The sequence below is a fragment of the Enhydra lutris genome, unplaced genomic scaffold, assembly GCF_002288905.1.
Source record: "Enhydra lutris kenyoni isolate GAN:26980312 unplaced genomic scaffold, ASM228890v2 scaffoldscaffold78, whole genome shotgun sequence".
NCBI classification, from domain to species: Eukaryota; Metazoa; Chordata; class Mammalia; order Carnivora; family Mustelidae; genus Enhydra; species Enhydra lutris.
The window spans coordinates 958,047-976,665 of record NW_019154162.1 but is presented as its reverse complement, the minus strand read 5'-3'; the positions used below and the strand labels follow the sequence as shown (position 1 = coordinate 976,665).

General features: G+C 39.9%; 1 protein-coding gene across 3 annotated transcripts in view; it reads right to left on the bottom strand.

Moving 5' to 3' along the window:
* The window catches only part of LOC111160860 (contactin associated protein like 5), an 823,942-nt gene that overhangs the window by 318,975 nt on the left and 486,348 nt on the right, over window positions 1–18,619 (bottom strand). For all 3 annotated transcript variants that reach the window (XM_022524243.1, XM_022524244.1, XM_022524245.1), the window contains one exon: window positions 12,147–12,253. In XM_022524243.1, the coding sequence (XP_022379951.1) occupies window positions 12,147–12,253 (107 nt within the window). The remainder of the gene's footprint in view (window positions 1–12,146; window positions 12,254–18,619) is intronic.

The following is an 18,619-nucleotide window of genomic DNA, read 5'->3' as shown; positions in this document are numbered from 1 at the left end:
CCATAAAGGTTGGTCTGCGAGGCTGTCGAGGGGAGAAGAAGGAGAGCTGTCAGAGGAAAAAGAAGAAGAAGAAGCAGAAGAAGAAGAGTTGGGGGGAGCAGCAGCAGCACAAGAGTCTGCGGGAGCAGCAGCAGCAGAAGAGTAGGTGGGAGCAAAAGAAGAGCTGTAACAGCTCTTTTAAGAGCTATAGGGGCTGTAACAGCTCTTGTAAGAGCTATAGCGCCGCCAGCGGTCCTGAACCACCAGCGCCCCAAGCTGCCGGCGGTCTGGACGCCAGCAGTTCGGCCACTGGCAGCCCCGCGCAGCCAGCAGCCCTGCCACCGGCAGCCCCGAGCCACCAGTGGCCCCAAGCAGCCAGCGGTCCAGACGCCAGCAGTTGAGATGCCAGCGGCCCTGAGCCGCCAGCGGTCCCGAGCCGCCAGTGGCCCCGAGCTGCCAGCAGTTCCACCGCCAGCAGCCCCGCCCACACACCGCGACCCTCGGCGGCGGCATGCGGGAAACGGCCTAGATGGCAGCAACCTCGCCGGGAACCCTGAGCCACTGCCTCGCCGGAGCTGTGTCATTCCGGGGAGTGGCTGCGTCTGGGAAGACACCTCCTCGGTGAGCAGCCCTGCAAGAGCAGCATCGTCAGGAAAGAGGCTTCCTCCAGAGCGGCCTCGCAGGAGCAGCCTTGTCAGAGTGGCGTCATAGGGAGCAGAGTCTGTGTCATCAGTGTTGTCCTCCTTGTCATCGTCGCTGTTGTCATCGCCTCTTCGTCATTGGGAGTGGCCTCGTCCTGGGAGCGGCTTCCTCCAGAGTGGGCTCTTCTTGGGAGCCGCCCTGTCTGGGGAGCAACCTCACCAGCAGCGGCCTTCTTGGGAGTGGCCTCTTCTTGGGAGCAGCTCCAACCGGGGAGTGGCCTCATCTGCGGAGCAGCCTCGTCCAGAGCGGCCTTCTTGGGAGTGACCTTGTCGGAATCATCGTCGTCGTCTTTTCGTAAGAGATAGCCCTGACCGGTCAGTTTGATTTTTGATGCTTGACATGAAATAAAGCTTTGTTTGATTTTCGCTTTATATCAGTCTCGTTCCTTTGATCACGGACCCTAACAGTAACTAAAGAGAAAGCCTAACAGATATTATGGGCTATCATATGGTTTCTTATCTTTCTCCTCTCAGTGGAAAAGACACGCAAATACACTTCAAGGAAGTGTGAAGTGAGATGAAGCCAACAATTTGAAAATTAAAACTCCATTGTCTCAGAATTTATTTTGTGGGTGACATATTAGAGAGCTGGTGGTAGGAATTGAGGACACAGGCATGAAATGCCCAAGTGCCTGTCCTCAAGGAGCTTAAACTAATGCTAAAGATCAAAAGGTGATATCCAAGGAGAGTATTGAGGCAGAGTAGAGAATTATCTGGAAGAAGAAGTCAGGAAAATCATTCAGGGTAAGTGCGCCTGGCTGACTCAGCAACAGGGCATGTGACTCTTGATCTCAGGGTTGTAGTTTCAAGCTCCATGTTGGGTGTAGAGATTACTTAAAAACAAACAAGGAAACAAACATTCAGTGTCAGAAGAATGGAGATAAAAAGAATTTGAGGTGTTTAGGACTGAAGGTCAATCAGATCTACTATAACACGAATACATACGGGGCCATGACTGTGATTTATGAGGGCTCCTGGTGATGAAGAGCCATACTTACTGATCTAAGAAGCAAGGATTTTATCATTAAGATAATGGAGATCCACTGAAGAATTTGAAGCTGAGAAGTGATATACTCAGTGTTCCTTTCAGAAAACAAGAAACACATACTAAATTTTGAAACAAACTTAGAATTTCACCACCAAAAACTTACCTTGGCTAGAGCATGATATGTCAAGGAAACTTATGTAGAATAAACACAGTGATAAAATTAGAGACGACAAGAATATCCAGGTTTTAGTCCTGCTTGGGTCTTGTAATTGAATGTGGTTGGGCTCTGCATTCTACACTCCTCTGAACCCAGGTCCTTCCTCTGAATTTTTGCCTTGTCCCTTACCAAAGTTAAAGTAGAAACAAAATGATGTACATATATAAGAAGAAGGAACCTATAAAGGAGGGCTAGAATCACACTTGTCAAAAGGGACTTCATGCACATTGATTAATGATTTATCCTAGGAGCAATAAGGGATAGATTCTATCATATTCCCTTGGTGTATGATGCAAGTAAGGCTCAAATGGGTGAAATAACTTGCCATAGATCACTGTTGCATTGTGTCATGGAATTTTAATGTATAAAGAATATTTTTTCTAAATTTTATGTCTAAATTACAGATTCAAAATATTTTTGCAAGGTTCAAGCTGAGCATATTAAAAATTCCTTTGTTTCATGACACCTTAGATAGTCCAATCTCACTCTACCATTTAAAGTAAAATTGGTAGGGGTACTTGGGTGACTCAGTTGGGTAAGTATCTACCTTTGGCGCAGGCCATAATCTCAGGATCCTCGGATTAAGCCCCTTGTCAGGCTCTCTGGTCAGTGGGGAGTCTGCTTCTCCCTCTCCCTCTGCCTGCCACTCCCCTTGCTTATTCTCTTTCTGTCTCTGTCAAATAAACAATTAAAAATCAGAGGCAACACTGTAAAAGAGTTCTTAGTGTTTTCTAAACCATAGTAAAGAAATGGGCTATATGACCTATGCAAATAATATCCTAAGGTAGAACACAGCACCTGCACAGTATAATAACAACACACTAAAGAGAGTCAGCATACTCATCTTGAGTCATGCTATCAGAGCACATCAAAATAATCTTTCTTAGTGACCATGTATAATCCAGGTATAATCCACACTGTCCCCTGAGGAATATGGGTTATATGAAGTATTTGACTTGCCTAAGTTCATTTACGGCAGAGACAGATCTAACTTTTGGCCTCTTGAGCCCCAGCTTGGTCTTTTTTCAGTGCCACAGTGTTTTTCAGTTTTGCTAATGGTAACACCTATGTCAGAACCTAATATCTGTTTAACATTCTATAATGTAAAAAGTCTTTTTACAGTCATATGACTTGTTAGCATAGGCAGATAAATTACTAAATGTCTCTTATGTGAAAAACACACATAAATTTTCATAAACATAATTTTAAATTATAATAGATACCATTTAACTTAAAAATTCCAAATTGCAAATATAGTGCTAGATGTTTCTCATTCCTTTGCTATAGTGCACACAATAGCTGTTTGAATGAGTTATTATTATTTTGAGATCAAGCAACCAAGGCTGAAAAAGTTAAGTAATTTTCCCAAGACCAGAGAGTCATAAATATAACCTAGCTCTGTCTGGATCCGAAGCTGAGACACAGATAGAAAATGTGTCTTCATATATTGAGTTTATTAGGTATGTATCCAGTCCAGATTACTTCTAACTCATGGGACATACCAGAGTTTTATATTTCTATGGCAATTAGTCTTCTGTTGATTGAAAAAAAAATTAAAAATAAATGCTCATTGTTCCTGCTCAGTGCCCAAAGTAAATATCAATGGTTCTCCAAAGGAAAGCAACATCAACAATTAAATTATCTCCACTTAATTATATTCTTTCATATTTGGGGATCTTTTGTTGCTTCTAAGGATTTGGAATAAGGCCAAAACTTGTGATTACATTTCTTGCACATTGTCAATCCAACGTAAGTATTTGAAGTTGGCTTTACTTAGCCTCAATTAATGAGAGGAAAGGAAGACGAAGGGAGAGATGGAGAAAAGAGGAAGGAAAGAACAAACAGAACAAATTAACATGTAGGAAATGACTGTGGGAACCTCTTAAATCATTGAGTTGTGTTCAAAAGGAAGAAAATCGATCCGAAGTGAATATGCAACCTTGATTCCTCCTCCTTTCTGATAAGTCTCTGTATCGGTTTTGTTTTTAAATCCTGCCATGTTCTATAAAATATTTACGAGTGCTCTTTCTTCCACTTAGAGACGTTGTAATGTGAAGAGGAAGTGCTTTCAAGCCATCTAGAACTGGGTTCAAATCCCACTTCCTCTAGCTCTGTGGCTTTAAGCATTTGGCCATAAAAGAAATGTTTACATCCATTGATCCTCTGCGGTACACGTATTTGCCATAAATTATACAAAGAGGGATGCACAGAACATTGGCAGTTTGGTAAGGAAAACAAGAACCAAACCTTCCATATTAATCTGATGGAATAGATTCTACATCAATGGCTATCAACGGAGCAAAGTGGAACAGCAACTAGGAAAGGTCCTGGTAGGCTTCCAGCAGGAATTGATGAGGTCACTTGGGCCAAAAGGAGATTTGGTCAAGAGATCTACAAAGACCCAGTTGTTTGAAGAATTGCCATAGTCTAAAAAGGTCAAAGCTAAGAACTTAAGGGGCCTCAGAAAGCGAGATGACATGGTGAGCCACTGAATATAATTCATGGCCCTTAAAATAAGCTAAACAAATGTTTATTCCCTTGCCCTAGGTTAGTGCCTCTAAAGAAACCCAAATATCTCAGTGCTTATCCTTATATCATATCCTTACTTTGGTTCTCACTCTGGAAACACTGTCCTAAGACTTCTCTGCCTATCCACGTTTGGCCCATGTGTACAGGACCGATCAATCCTTTGAGAACCCTTTCCCTCCCACCAACTCAGCCTGTTCCGATCTCTTTTTTCACAGAGAAGAAATCACCCACATCCTTACATACTGCCTTCTGTTACTTGTTTATTAATGAGTGCAAAGATAATTGTCTTTTCTCCTGAAGGAATAAAATCAACTCAATGGCAAATAGGGGTTCGGAATCCCCTGGATCCTGACAACACCTCTGATAGTCATCAATTCACAAATTCTCTTCAAACAGCAAGTTTCTGTGCATTCTAATACTTCCACAGTCACAGATTGCCTCTAGAATAATGGTTTCCTTTGTTCTCTTACTGTGCTTTTCTGCCATTACTTTTATAAACACCCATCTAGTCATTCAACAATCACCAAACACTATGATGAAATAATCTGGGGGTGATGGCTCAGACACTTTTGTGTTTAATCTATTCCTGGAACACTTCTCTTCTGCCCTTCAAGTTACCACTTTCCTTAGGCTGTCCTTCTCTTTCCTCACCATTCCTTCTTGAATTCCTTAAAATGGTTTACTTCGTAGGTTCCACCCTTGGCATTGCCACACCTTAGTGACTTTAGCCACTCCACACCTCACAATTCTGATCTTCCTCCCAGACTTCACCTGGGTATTTTCAGCTACATCAGTATAGTGAGCACCTCTCCAGGCTGACACTGTTTCCCAAGCAGAACCGATAACAGCATCCAGTGAATCTCCTCCTCTATCTGTTCGAATAGCAGCTCACGTGGAAGGGGTACTTTCGCATTTGCCAGGCACTGGGTTAACTACTTTAGGGGGATAATTTTGTTTAATCCTCATGATATTTCCATTACATGACTGCCATTATTAGCCCCATATCACAAATAATGAAGTTAAAGCACACAGAACTAATGCCCTAGGTTATACAGCTTGTAAGTTGTAGGGTCTGGATTTGACAGGAAGCTTTCAGGGTCAGGCAGACCTGGGAACTTAGTCACTACATTCTTCATTCATGAAGGCTTCCAAACTAAAAAGCTAAAAATCATCCTTCTCTCTGCTCTATTCATTCGTCTTCAAGTCTGTTTGATCCAATTTTAGATATGCCTTTCAAGTCAGGTCCCTTCTTTTCTAGCTTGCTCTGACTCTCATCATTTGTTGTCCGCACAACTGCAAAGAGCATCCAGTATCTTTCCTTGCACCAACGTCTCATCTCCTAACTTCAGTGTGTACTTTACAAAACCATCGCAGTTATAATTCCCTTAAAAAAAAAAAAAAACCCGATAAGCAAAACACAAGCAACAACAAAATAAGTATTAGCAAGTCATTCCCCAGAAATAAAGCAAAACCACCAAACTGTGCCTGGCTCCTAAATGCGCAACAGAGAGGCAAGCTCCTTCTGAAATGATCACCCATCCTCTCATTAGCTGTATTTCCTGCCTTTCCATCTTTCCCCATTGCACCTTAGACTCTGCCATGCTAGGCATTGGACAATCCTCTCTTTGTTGCATTTGGGCAATCCTCCTCACTCTTCCTCCTCCTGGCTCTTGTTATTTCTCATCCTTTAAGGTTCTGCTCCAAGGTAAATTGCTGAGAAAACTTTCCCACCTCCCTGGAAAGTGACAATGCCTTTGCCACAGGAACTCACCACTAGTGTGTGCACATCTCTCATTTATCCATCAGTGCACACAACAAACAGCAGCTTTCTACTATGTGTCAGGTATTAAACAAGGTGCTGGAGACACAGAAAAGATCTGGATACTCCCTGTCCTTATGGCGTCTCCAGCTAATGGCACACTGAATGACCCTTTCCCACTTAATTGTCTACCTCATCAATTACATGGTATGTTCTTTATGTCAACAATTCCTTGGATATGTTTAGTACGAATATAAACAAGACACAGTTCCTTCTCTAAAGGAGTTTATAGTCTCAGTAGGGGAGTTAACATAAATAAAAATAATGATGACGCTTAAGACTGTGGTTAGTGTCATAAAATGAAGCAGGGTGTGGATTCAACAATTCATTACTCTTATTTATTTTTTTTTTCTTCTCCTTTAGGTGTCTAGTTGTAGCTGGGAATATTTGCAGAAGGCACTGGGGGTTAAGCATGAAGATGAATTTTTTTTAGATCTTTTTAAGAAGCCCACAAGATAATATTAGGATATGAGTTACACTGAGTTAAGAGCTGTAAGTGATGCTTTTAAGTAAACCTTTTAATACCAGAATCCCCTACCTTCTCCAACCTGCCACTCCAACTACAAAATGCCATACAGTTAGAGGACAATTTACCTACTGCTAAAACAGCAAAAGTGTTATCCCTCTGTGATGATTAGTGTAGAGTCTGATAGCAAGACAATTTGACATGCTCCTAATCAATACCCAACTACTGACTGCCCAATGGGAGAAGCACTATATCAAGCTTGGGACAGGAAGAAAGCTGATATCCTCTTGTCCAACTGCAAAGTGAGCTAAAAGGCATTGTTAGGATGCCAGAGTCTGGACTGCAAAAAGGGATTAACACAGGCTGGAAATGGTGAAGAGATCCTGAAAAGGGCCCATGTGAATGTCATCAGACATAGTGAGAAGATGGAGGACAATTCCACTCAATAGAACACATAGAGAAGATGATAAGTAAGTACTCTATCACTTATTGAGTCCACTCAATGGGAATCACCAAATAACATAGTTATGACACCAGATATGCTTTCAAAAGGTACTTGCTGAGTGATGAAATAAAATTCTGCAGAGACAATCTTATGTATAAATCACTTAAAAACAAAACAAAACAAACAAACAAACCCCCCCCCCTTTTTTTTTTAATCTGGAACTCATCAAGAGAGTCAGTAATAATTTCCATTTCAATATGTAAAATGTTTTGGTAAAAATGTATGTGTAACTGTTTCATAAGTTATAGTAAATTCTGGAAGAGGAGGTAAAACAAGATATCAGAAAATAGTGATCAGAGTACAAACAGTATCAGAACTTTAGGACAGCAAGCTGAAAATATGAATCAAGATCCTTAACACTAATCTTTGAGTCAGTAATGTCATTATTAAGGCATTCTAAGAAAAAAATAGAACATGAGGGATTTTTAAATTATTTAAGCACATGAGTGCTGCTACAGTGCTGGTTATAATAATAAATATTCAGAAACAACACAGGTCTCCTCTCCCCCCCCCAAAAAAAGGGAAAAAAAAGATGAAAATATTTGAATAAAATCATTGAATAGATTATTTATTATGTATTCATTAAAGTGGTATTTATAGACATTGCAATACATAAAAAGCTTTGTTATAATGGGAAGTGAGCTCAGATTTCCCCTAAGGGAAAGTGCTTCATAGGAATATCATTTGGGCTGTGGGAATTAATGAAGAGAGCTATTTACTTGTCTTTTCTTGAGCCAGGAAACATATGCAGTGTTCCAAAATATAGCATAGATATTCTTACTATCATGTTTTGGTTCTTGCCTGTTTTCAATAGGCTTCCCTATTTCTAATATTCATTTTAATTTTGGCTGTCTACCAAGTGGTAATTCATCTTACTTTCTCATGATGATTGCATAATTATTCTAGAATACAAAAACTTCCTGTCTCTCGGTCTTGTAGAACTGTATGAGCAATTACAGTATCAAGCGATATGAAGGAAGTCATGGATATCCCATCACGAAATTCTATCAAGAGGTTTGCAACTGTCCTCTTACTTGTTGGAGGAAGGAAATAAGATTCAGAGCGTGGGGCACCTGGTTGGCCCAGTTTGTTGGGCTTCCGACTCTTTCGACTCAGGTCACGATCTCATGGGCATGAGATCAAGTCCCATGTTGGGCTCCAAGCTGAGCACAGAGTCTGCTTGAAGATTCTCTCCCTCTGCCACTTTCCCAACTTGTACTTGTGGTCTCTCTCTCTCTCTAATAAACAAATAAGTATTAAAAAAATTAAAAAGATACAGGGCTTAACTCTCTGGCATCAAAGCCAGATTCCACCCATTCAAGTCCCATCTTCACTAGCTCTGTGACCTTTAAGGAAGGTGTATAATTTTTCTGGGCCTCAGTGTGTTCTTCTATAAAATGGAGATAGTAATATCCATCTCATTTTATCATCATGTTGCAGATTTATTATGCATTAAGCTCTATAATCAGAGTCTCTTCCTTTTAATATTAACTTAGATTCATAGATTACCTAGAGTAGGATATGCCCTAAATACTTAGAATTTTGACATTTACTACACAACCTTCTAAACTTGCACACTATGTAAAACCAAGAACCATAGTAACCATTTCTGGTCGTCTGAAAGCTCTAATTGCTGGTTGGGTTGACAGGACTTATGTGGACTACAAATATTGGTATACCTTCAGTTATTCCTCTGGAGAATAGGATGCAACATAGAGAAGAAAATTCCTAACCAAAACAACATAAAGAAATGACATAATAGTGTTCAGTGACAGTTTGTGGGATAAGTGAGAGTCTCACGTTTCCTCCTCATATGAGGAGGCTGCCAGATTGGGTAGGAATTGTCCATACACTCACCACCTCCTTCTTTAACAGTGGTTTTGAGTAAAGTGTGTTTGAAAAGTAATCTAACTTGTACATCCAAGTTCTTTATGTGTCATCAGGTAAGGAGGAAAGAAAATTGAAAGGGAATGATGATATATCTACTTTTAACAACAACCTGCTCTGCCTAGAGACTTTGGGAATTCTCATTTTGCTATGTCTTAGAGTCTATCATACTCTACCCCTCACCCAGACTCATCTCTTATCCACAAAGGCTGGACAGAAAGAGGGTAGTCCTATCTGTCCTCAACACTGTTGGCTCACATTCACTTGTAAGCACCTATAACGAAAAAATAAAACACACCTTGAAGGGCTTAAAGAGACAGAAGACTAAGAATACTCAAGAAATCATCAGTCTTAAATAGTATGAAAAATGTCTTATAAATCTGAAGACTTTATTTAGTGTTCTTTTTTTTAAGATTTTATTTATTTATTTAACAGAGAGAGAGAGAGAGATCACAAGTAGGCTGAGAAGCAGGCAGAGAGACAGGAGGAAGCAGGCTCCCCACTGAGCAGAGAGCCCAATGTGGGGCTCAATCAAAGGACCCTGAGATCATGACCTGAGCCAAAGGCAGAGGCTTAGCCCACTGAGCCACCTAGGTGCTCCTTTTATTTAGTGTTATGACTGTGGATGACTGCTTCAGAAAGTATGCACCAACACACCAAGGACACTGCCATTTCTACAAGAGTGGAGCTGTGAACTTGCTTTTGTTTTACCCAAGGGTAATCTTTCTTTTGTCTTCTGCACTTTGGCAGCTCTCATCTCTTATGTCCCATGTCAGGGGCATGTGCTTTTTGCAGTCAGGAAAATGTTCCTTGAATCAATTAGTTTATAAATCTGATTCGAAACAATGGTCCTCTCCAAACTGGGGAAAGGAGAGAAATGAGTTAGAGGGTGACAAATTCCTGAATTATACAGGTATACCAGGTGTGTTTGCCAAACCTCAAAGCCACCCAGGTAACTCTGATTTCTCCTGGCTGGGTGCCCAGAAGGGAAGAAAGAGTTTAACAATGTTGTGACCTATGGCATATACACTGAGCAATTTCACAGCAAGGGGAATCAGGTGTTATAAAACAGAATGGTATTGTTTTTTAAGACTTTGCGTGTTGAGTCTCCTGCTCATCACCTTTGACAGTGTTCCTTTAAAAATCAGCACCTCACTTCCATTGATTTTCAACTTCACACTTTTTTTAAAAAGCTAGAAATATTTTATTTTTAGCCTTAATGGATGGAGAAAATGAAAGGAGAAGAGTATCCATAGAGATGAACCCCTCAGATTAGTGTTAAATTACTTCAGGAGAAAGTGAACAGAATCAGCTTGAAAAATCTTAGACTTGTTGTCATGTGATTTGGCCAAAAATTGAGTAGCTTTGATTTAAATCTCCTTCGAAGTCCTCACTATTACATTGATGGCTATTCTCGTTGTCATTGTGCTTCTTACAAGAGCACTGAGTTGGCAATCTGGACAGTACTGTATGCATCATGCAATGTGTCTGTGCATGCATAGATTGTTCTGGGCTATTTAAGGACAATATTTCTGGAATAGGCTCCACACTTACAGACTTTAAGTAATAGACTTCATTTTAAAGCTAAGTGCTGCTTTTCATTTCCATAGGCATTCAACAGCAGTAGCACCCTCCCGTGATGACCTTTGGGCTATGTCTTCTCCGATTGGATTAGATAGCTCTGTGGGCACCATTGGTCGATTAGTCTTGCAAATCAAAGAAAGGCCATAGAATGGCTGAGAGGTCTTCAGGGGTGAGAGTGATGACACTGCCCATCCTGGATCAGAGTCTGATCTCAGCCCTGCCGACATCTCCCATCCATTTTCTGAATCCGTAAGTGCCATTCCAGGAACTTAAGAAGCCCTGGCAAGTTTGCTCCGAGTGGACCTCACTACAGTCTTCAGCAGCTCCTTGGCTTTGTTCTTACATTTTTCCCTAGCAGGTCCTTCTCCTACCTCCTAAGTCAATTTCACAGCTCACATTTCCGATGAAATCTTCTACAACAATAGCCAGCACCTTCAGATTATGTCTATCTAAATTACACTCACAGTTCACTTCACACAGTTTGACACACAATTCTCTAAATGACAAACCTCTATTTTGGCATGTGTTTTTGTTTGGTGACTCCAACGAGACTATAAAATTACAGTAATCGGGGCTCATGCTATTCATTTAGTTTTTACTCGTCACCCCTGGCTCTTTGTATGCTCCAGTCTGCCTTGCTCCCTGCTTCGTCTCTTCTTACTTCTCCTCATTGTCAGGACTCTCCAACCACGTGAAATCACTTAGAAATTCAGTTTGCTTTTGCTTTTCTTTTTCTGTAGCATTCTTACCAAAGATCAGCTCAGGTCTTCTATATGAAGCCTCCCTAAAACGGGCGTGCTGTCTTCTGCACTTAGCACCATATGCTGGTTTTATTCTCTTTGATCCCATGGCAAAACTGTACTTCCCCTCCTCTTGAATTCAAGTGTGCCCCTGTGATGCTACTTGGCCAACAGAATGTGAGTGGAAGTGATGTTTGCCACTTCCCAGCAGAATCTTTCAATAGTGAGCACATGCTTCCTATTGCTTCTTTCTGCCATGGCAACCTTCTAGGTGATGGAGCCTCTGTGAGCATCCCAGAATGAGAACAAAGTGGGAAAGGGACCTCTGCCAATGGAAGATGAGCACATAACACAGGCAGGACACAACCACTGGTTACTCAGGCCACTGAGATGTTATATTATTTATTAGAGCAGCACAACTGAGCCCATGTAAACAATGTACTTGACTTAGTAGCTCTCCTTTGTGGGCCCATGCACATCATCTCATCTGTGCCTCCAATACTTATTCCATTTCCTGTGTTCCTGTCAAACCATAAATTCCATAAGGATATGGCTTGTATCCATTTATCTGTCTCACATGGCCACCATGGAACGGGCAAACATGACAGCCTCTCAAGAAACACATGTTGAATGAATGACAAAAAGTACCTGCCCCATTTGAATGCATCCTAAAGTTAACACTGGTATTCCTGGATGTTTGCTCATTCTGTGGGTAAATCGTAACTACTCACAGTTATGGCAGGTGGCGCCCGTGTAGCCCGTGTTACTGCAGTTACAGTAGAAGGTAGTCCAGGATTGGGAGCAGCTTCCCCCATGTTCACAGTAGTTTGGCAAACACCTAACAGGAGATAAAGCAAAAGCAAACAAAATAAACCAACTCAACTGAAATGAAGGGGAAAAAACAATAATGTCTAATATCCAGCTGCATGAATTGATAGTAGAAATTGGTCTGCTGTATGTCTATACCTAAATCAGACTTGAGCAACAGCAAAATAATTCTATAGCTTTATCACAGGGTGATAATATCCACAGGGTGGATCCTTCTAGCACTACTATGTAATGAAAGGATCAGAGCTGATTTAGGCAGTTACGTTAAGCATTTCAACATTGGGGCAAGTTGCCATTGACTTAAAGTTAATTTGAAGTGGTCAGAATCTATATGATTTTTCATTTACTATAGAATAAAATGTGCAAAGATTGTGGTTTTACATTTTGGAAAGGTTCTACATTTTTAAAAGGAAGTGAAAAGGGGGCAGATAATTGAGGTCACTGTCCTCATGACTCTCTTTTGGGTGATGGCCAGGAATCTATTTTAAACTACACATGAAATTTGAAAAGATGGTACCTGCTCATGTAACACGCAAGGAAATTCTGTCATTTCAAAAAATGCCAGCCCCACCCACCTTAAAATAAAGCCTTTATTACTTACAATGAAAACAGTATGACTATTCTGAAAAATATTTTCACCACACATATTAAAAATGCTCCAAATCATTTGTAGAATTTGACCTCACAATCACACTTAAATGGCTCTATCTTAAGCATATATCTCAAAATATAATGTCCAATACTGGAAAATTTCTTAGGGACGTTGTGGTACATAAAATGAATGGGCTATCATAAAGCTACAGCAAACAGTTAGCAAAAAGGATTATAACAGACAGAGACTGGATTAAGTGAAAATCTGAGATATGAAGCATGGTCACAACAAAGCAAACCAAATATATTGCACTGCAAAACTGATAGGAAGAATAGATGTCAAGTAACACTTGAGGTAATGGGAGTAAAGGCAATGCTCCTATCTTCTGGACAGAGATCATGGGCTTGAGGGTCACTTATATCTGAGTTCAAATACCAGCTGAGCTATTCACTGCATGGCGTCTTTGGGCAATTCTCTTCACTTCTTACATACATGATTTAAAATATCTACATGGCAGGCAGGCACTGTTGTGACCAAGAAATAACCTGGCAAGTGCTCAATACATATAATGAATAAAATTAAGATTAAAAGCAGTGATAAATACTGCAATTCTTGAAATAATCTTTATAGGGGGAAAAAATCCCACTGATTTAAAAAGGGAGGGGGTGTGAACAATGAGGTTATGGAAGTAGTCTAATATAATAAAAGGGTTCATTGTGTAGCCTCTGAGAATGTGAGGCAAGCAAAAGTAAGATGATTTATCCTTAATGTCCTATATAGGTAGGAAACCCTCCAGCAATGATTGTTTCAAAGCTCAGAAACTAATATTCCTGCATATGTTCAGACATTATTAGAAGTTTTCCGCTCAGCACAGCAAACACACAATTGTGCTGACAGAGCTTATGTTTGGGGAAAGCATATTGGTGACTCCATGGTACCCAACTATGGCTTAAAGAACAGAATAGGGGAAAAAAGAACCAGTAAATTTTCTGTGGAACACGTTCACAGAAATCAACCAATCAATACATAAACAAAAACAAGGGGTGCCTTCCCTAATACAGATTTTATCCTTCCTCTTGATTCCCATTCCCAGTTGGTAAAAAAAAAAAAAAAAAAAAAAAAAAGGGTAAGAAACAGATTTGTCACTGAGATGGACCAAAGTCCCTCTCCCTGACTAACCTTGTGCTGTGGGGAGTTACAGAACCTTGAAGCATCAGTGTCCTCATCTACATATTCCAAGCAAGGACCTCTGCCTCAGGGTATGTCCTGAGGGAAAGCCTATGGGGCTAGCTCATGAAAACCCACTCACCTTATACCTTTCTTCTCTTATATCTGAGCACCTCCCTGCTTCTGAATTATGCTGCTCCTGCAATGCATTTTCTCGACAGATTTTCCCTCTGGAACTGTCCACACACTCCTGTCTTTATCCCTATCCAACTCCATTCCACTCTCCTTCCCCCAATACCAAATAAAGACCCACACACATACAACTCACTGGCACACCATGATTGGCAAATTATACTATTATTAGCTCCTCTTCCTTCCCTAACATAAAGTTAATTGCTTTAAAGAGGGAGAGCTGAGGGGACCTAGGTGGTGCAGTTGGTTGAGCATCCAACTTTTGGTTTCTGCTCAGATCTGATCTCAGGGTTGTGAGATCTAGCCCCATTGTAGGGCTCCCATTTAGTGGGGAGTCTGCTGAAAACTCTCTTTCCCTTGTCCATCCCCAATATGTATTCTCTCTCTCTCTCTCTCTCTCACTCTCAAATAAATAAATATTCCAAAAAAGAAAAAAGATGGAACGTTGAACAAAGCCAGGTTGGTAGGCATTTAATCCTGTAACTTGTTGGTTTTGGTGCCAAGGAGTTTTAGGTTGGACTCTTTTTAATGGCTGAAGCTATAAAATAGAAAACTCAGAAGTTCTAAAGGGACCACATTTTCAGCCACAAGAAGAAAACTTACATGTTGTAAAAGAGAAAGGGAGAAAGAGAGAGAGAGAATGTTGGGGTGCAGAATGCAGCAGAAAAGACAGATGGAGAGTCCTGATAGAACTTGTGTGGCTGGTTCCTGTTGTTTCCAAGATTTGGTTGCACCCCTGAACTTCCTGAGGGCTGGCTGTTTTACTCTGTATCACATGCTGTGAGATAACCTGAGATCTTTCTAGAGAAACCCCCATTCCTTTCAGGCTGGCTCAAACCGGGATTCAGTGATTTTCAAGTAATGGAATCTTAACTCTTTGTAAAACAGAATTCTATAAATACAAAAAGAAATGAAAACACACATTTCTCCCTCTATTCTGTACTTTAAAATATTTTAAAAATGAAGATTTCCAAATTCAGTTGAGCATGTCGTAGGAGAGGTCTTGGGGAAAACAGTAAGAAATATCTGGGCACTTTGAACATATCCTTAATAAGCCTCACATAGACTTTGTATTGAAGTGTTAATAAACTCAATTTACCAAGGAAAGTGTAGGATAGAAATTCATTGCTTGTGGTCACTTTAAAAAAAAATGATATATTTCTGAAAGACAAAAAGAGTGTTTTGGTAAAGGACAATCTAATATTCCTAAAATGAGGAGGAAAAAAAAAAAAAGAATGGATGCTTCTAGCTTGGTTCATTTTGGTTCAATACATACTATGATTAGAAAAAGTCATCTGTAAAGCTGACACTCAAAATAAAAGATGTATAACCCCAATATGCTTATTTAACAAGGGCAGTTTTATGAGTATAATTTCCATAGTCTTTAATCAGTTTCTTTAAACTGGTACTTTCTTTTTTCACTTGCCATAAACTAGGCACTGAAGGCATGACCCAGAAAGAGAACAGTGGAGGGGCTACCAGAGTAAGAAAAGCCCATTAAGAGTGAGAGCTCTGTCACAATCTTAGGGGTAAGGCCCTCAATTCAAATTGTTAGGAGATAAGCACTCGGAATTCCTATCTCCTAAATTTCTAACGATCCTTCATATGCAGCTGGACCTGGATGGATGTGCTCTCTCTAGGTGCACTTGGTTTAACAAAAAAACCTTCAGCACGATCAGGACACTTTCCTTCACCTTGATTATTGTTACCTTTAACAAGGTACTGCAAAACGCAATGACCTTTAGCCAGCCTTGTGACTATCCTAATGGCGTTTAACGGAACGTAGTTTTCACAGCTAATCTCCTACAAAACACATCCACCAAAAACTTTCCTCTTATGAACAACCTAAAATGAAACTTTGACATGTGCTCACCATCATGTCTGAGATGTTGTTTTAATGTTTTATTTCCCCTGTTTAATAAGAGAAGAAAGACAAGAGGAGGGTAAACAACTTGCCCAGATACAAAGTGACAGAGCCAGGAACGTGAGCTATGCTACCTGTCACTGAAACCTGTGTTCCCAAGCACCATACATCCTCTCTCTGCCAAACGCCAGATGACGCACCTCCTTAAAGGTGAACTCTGAGCGTGCATTAAGGCACTCTTCTGCGAAGAGTGGGATGGAGGGGCCTTCATATAGTTACCACTGATTCCAGAAAGTCATTAGCAAACTTGGAGCTGTGAGGTTAGAGCATAGAAAGATAGTGACAAACGGGTCAATTGACAATAAATAAACCTGAACTAGAGAATAAAGGCATATTTATTATACAATTAGCATAATGATATATAATTCAGTCTACAAATTCTATAAATTCAGTGATGAAGAGCAGGGAAAAGAGATTTTGATTCTATTTTCAATTTCTTTTCACAACCAAATTGTTGAATTCTTAAAATAAGAAATTCTTCAAATAAAGTTACTGCTAGGATAGCCCCTGTCCCTACCCTACTCTTGCTCTGATTTCTTTCCTTTCCTTTTTTTTTTCTTCCCCCAGATGATGGAGACTCCCTCTACATTTCTTAAGCCTATATGAGTTAATGTGATTGTTTCTAGTCTGTACCTGCTTTTGGAAGAATGTATGTTATCCCAAGCTAGACAAAGCTATTTGACCAATCTAAAAATTAGTGACATAATGTTTAAAATAAACTTTGTAATTGTATAATCCTACAAATAGAGAAAAATGCAGAAGTCCATCAAGGTCTATTCAGCAAAACAGAAAATAAACTCAGGATCCAAAGTTGGCCTTTGAATGCAGGACTACGGGCTTCATGGCCAGCCTGCCAGGATGTCCTGGAGCCATTGACTGAACACTCACATGTACACAGCTCTCGGGGTGTTCCACTGGGATTAACCAAGCTTGTGCTCACATCTCCATCACTCAGCATAGGTAGTGTTCTCTTTTAACACAGAATTTTTAGTCCTCCAAATTTCTGAATTTAGTACCAAAAGTTTATGACAATCAAAACCTCAGTATTAATGCTTGGGGGTTAAGAAGGAATAAGGTATTGAGAGAGAAAAATGGTCCCAAAGATGATCTCAGCCAGAAACTTCTATATGATATAATCTACGTCTTCTTGTGAAGAAACTAATATTCTTGACTTTGATAAAATGCTTAAACATATTTATAATGGACTTTAATAGGATAAAGACCAATGTCGGTTGACGGTCCACTTCAAAAGGAACCTAACTTAAACAGTCTTGTAACAAGTCAAGGAGTGTAATAATAATTATTATTTTTTAAAAATTCAGTCTTACGAGGGATATCTTTGATAGCCCATCCCCCCAAAAAATTGTCTTCAAGACAGCTCCTGCCAAGAATGGATCTTTAAGATTTTTATTTATTTGTTTGACAGACAGAGATCACAAGTAGGCAGAGAGGCAGGCAGAGAGAGAGGAGGAAGCAGGCTCTCCACCGAGCAGAGACCCCGATGCGGGGCTTGATCCCAGGACCACAGGACCATGACCTGAGCCGAAGGCAGAGGCTTTAACCCACTAAGCCACCCAGGCGCCCCAAGAATGGATCTTTGAATTTGTCTGAGCTAGGTCTTTCTCTTGCAGCAAGATTATAATAAACTTTGGGGAAAGAAAAATAACAGTTCTTCGGTATTTGTAATTTTTTTTTTTTTTTTAATTTTCTTTCCTTTAATTCTGCGTATTTGACACACATGGAAGCCCGGTCCCCCAAAATCAACAAAAACAATTGATGTGCTCACCAGCCTAATTTAACAGATGTTAACCCTTAGTTATATATTTTTTTCAGGTTCTTTGGTATTTCTAATTTTTAAGGGAATTTGGCCTATTTAATATGTCTTGCAAACTCCAATTTAAAAAGTGAAGAACAGGGGCACCTAGGTGGCTCAGTAATTAAGCATCTGCTTTCAGCTCAGGTCATGAGCCCTGCATAGGGCTCCCTGCTCAGCAGGAAGCCTCCTCCACTCCCCCTACTTGTGTTCCCTCTCTCGCTGTGTCTCTCTCTGTCAAATAAATAAATAAAATCTTTAAATTAATAAATAGTGAAGTATAATTGATTTAGACCTTAAAAATCTTCCTAGAACATCTAAGACAAATTCAGTTCCCCAAAGTTAAATGTTCATTTTCTGGATACTTAACTTTTAGAAATATTTGTGGCATTCTCTCTTGTGATGCCATAAATTGTACAACTTGGAAAGTAAATCAATCATATCATAAATGAAGTTTAATGTATTTGAAGGTATTTAAGTAACTAAATCCATAAAAGGGATTAAGCATTATTCAAAGGGCATTTAGACCTGAGTTCTAATACTCGCTAGACTTAATAGAATACAGTTTTATAAACTGAATTTTTTAAAGAATAAAAAAGAAAACTAAAAAAACGAGATTTTGAGTTTATAATTTTAAGAAACTCAGTATCACTCTTTGAAACAAAAATAACCTTACAAAGCATCTTAT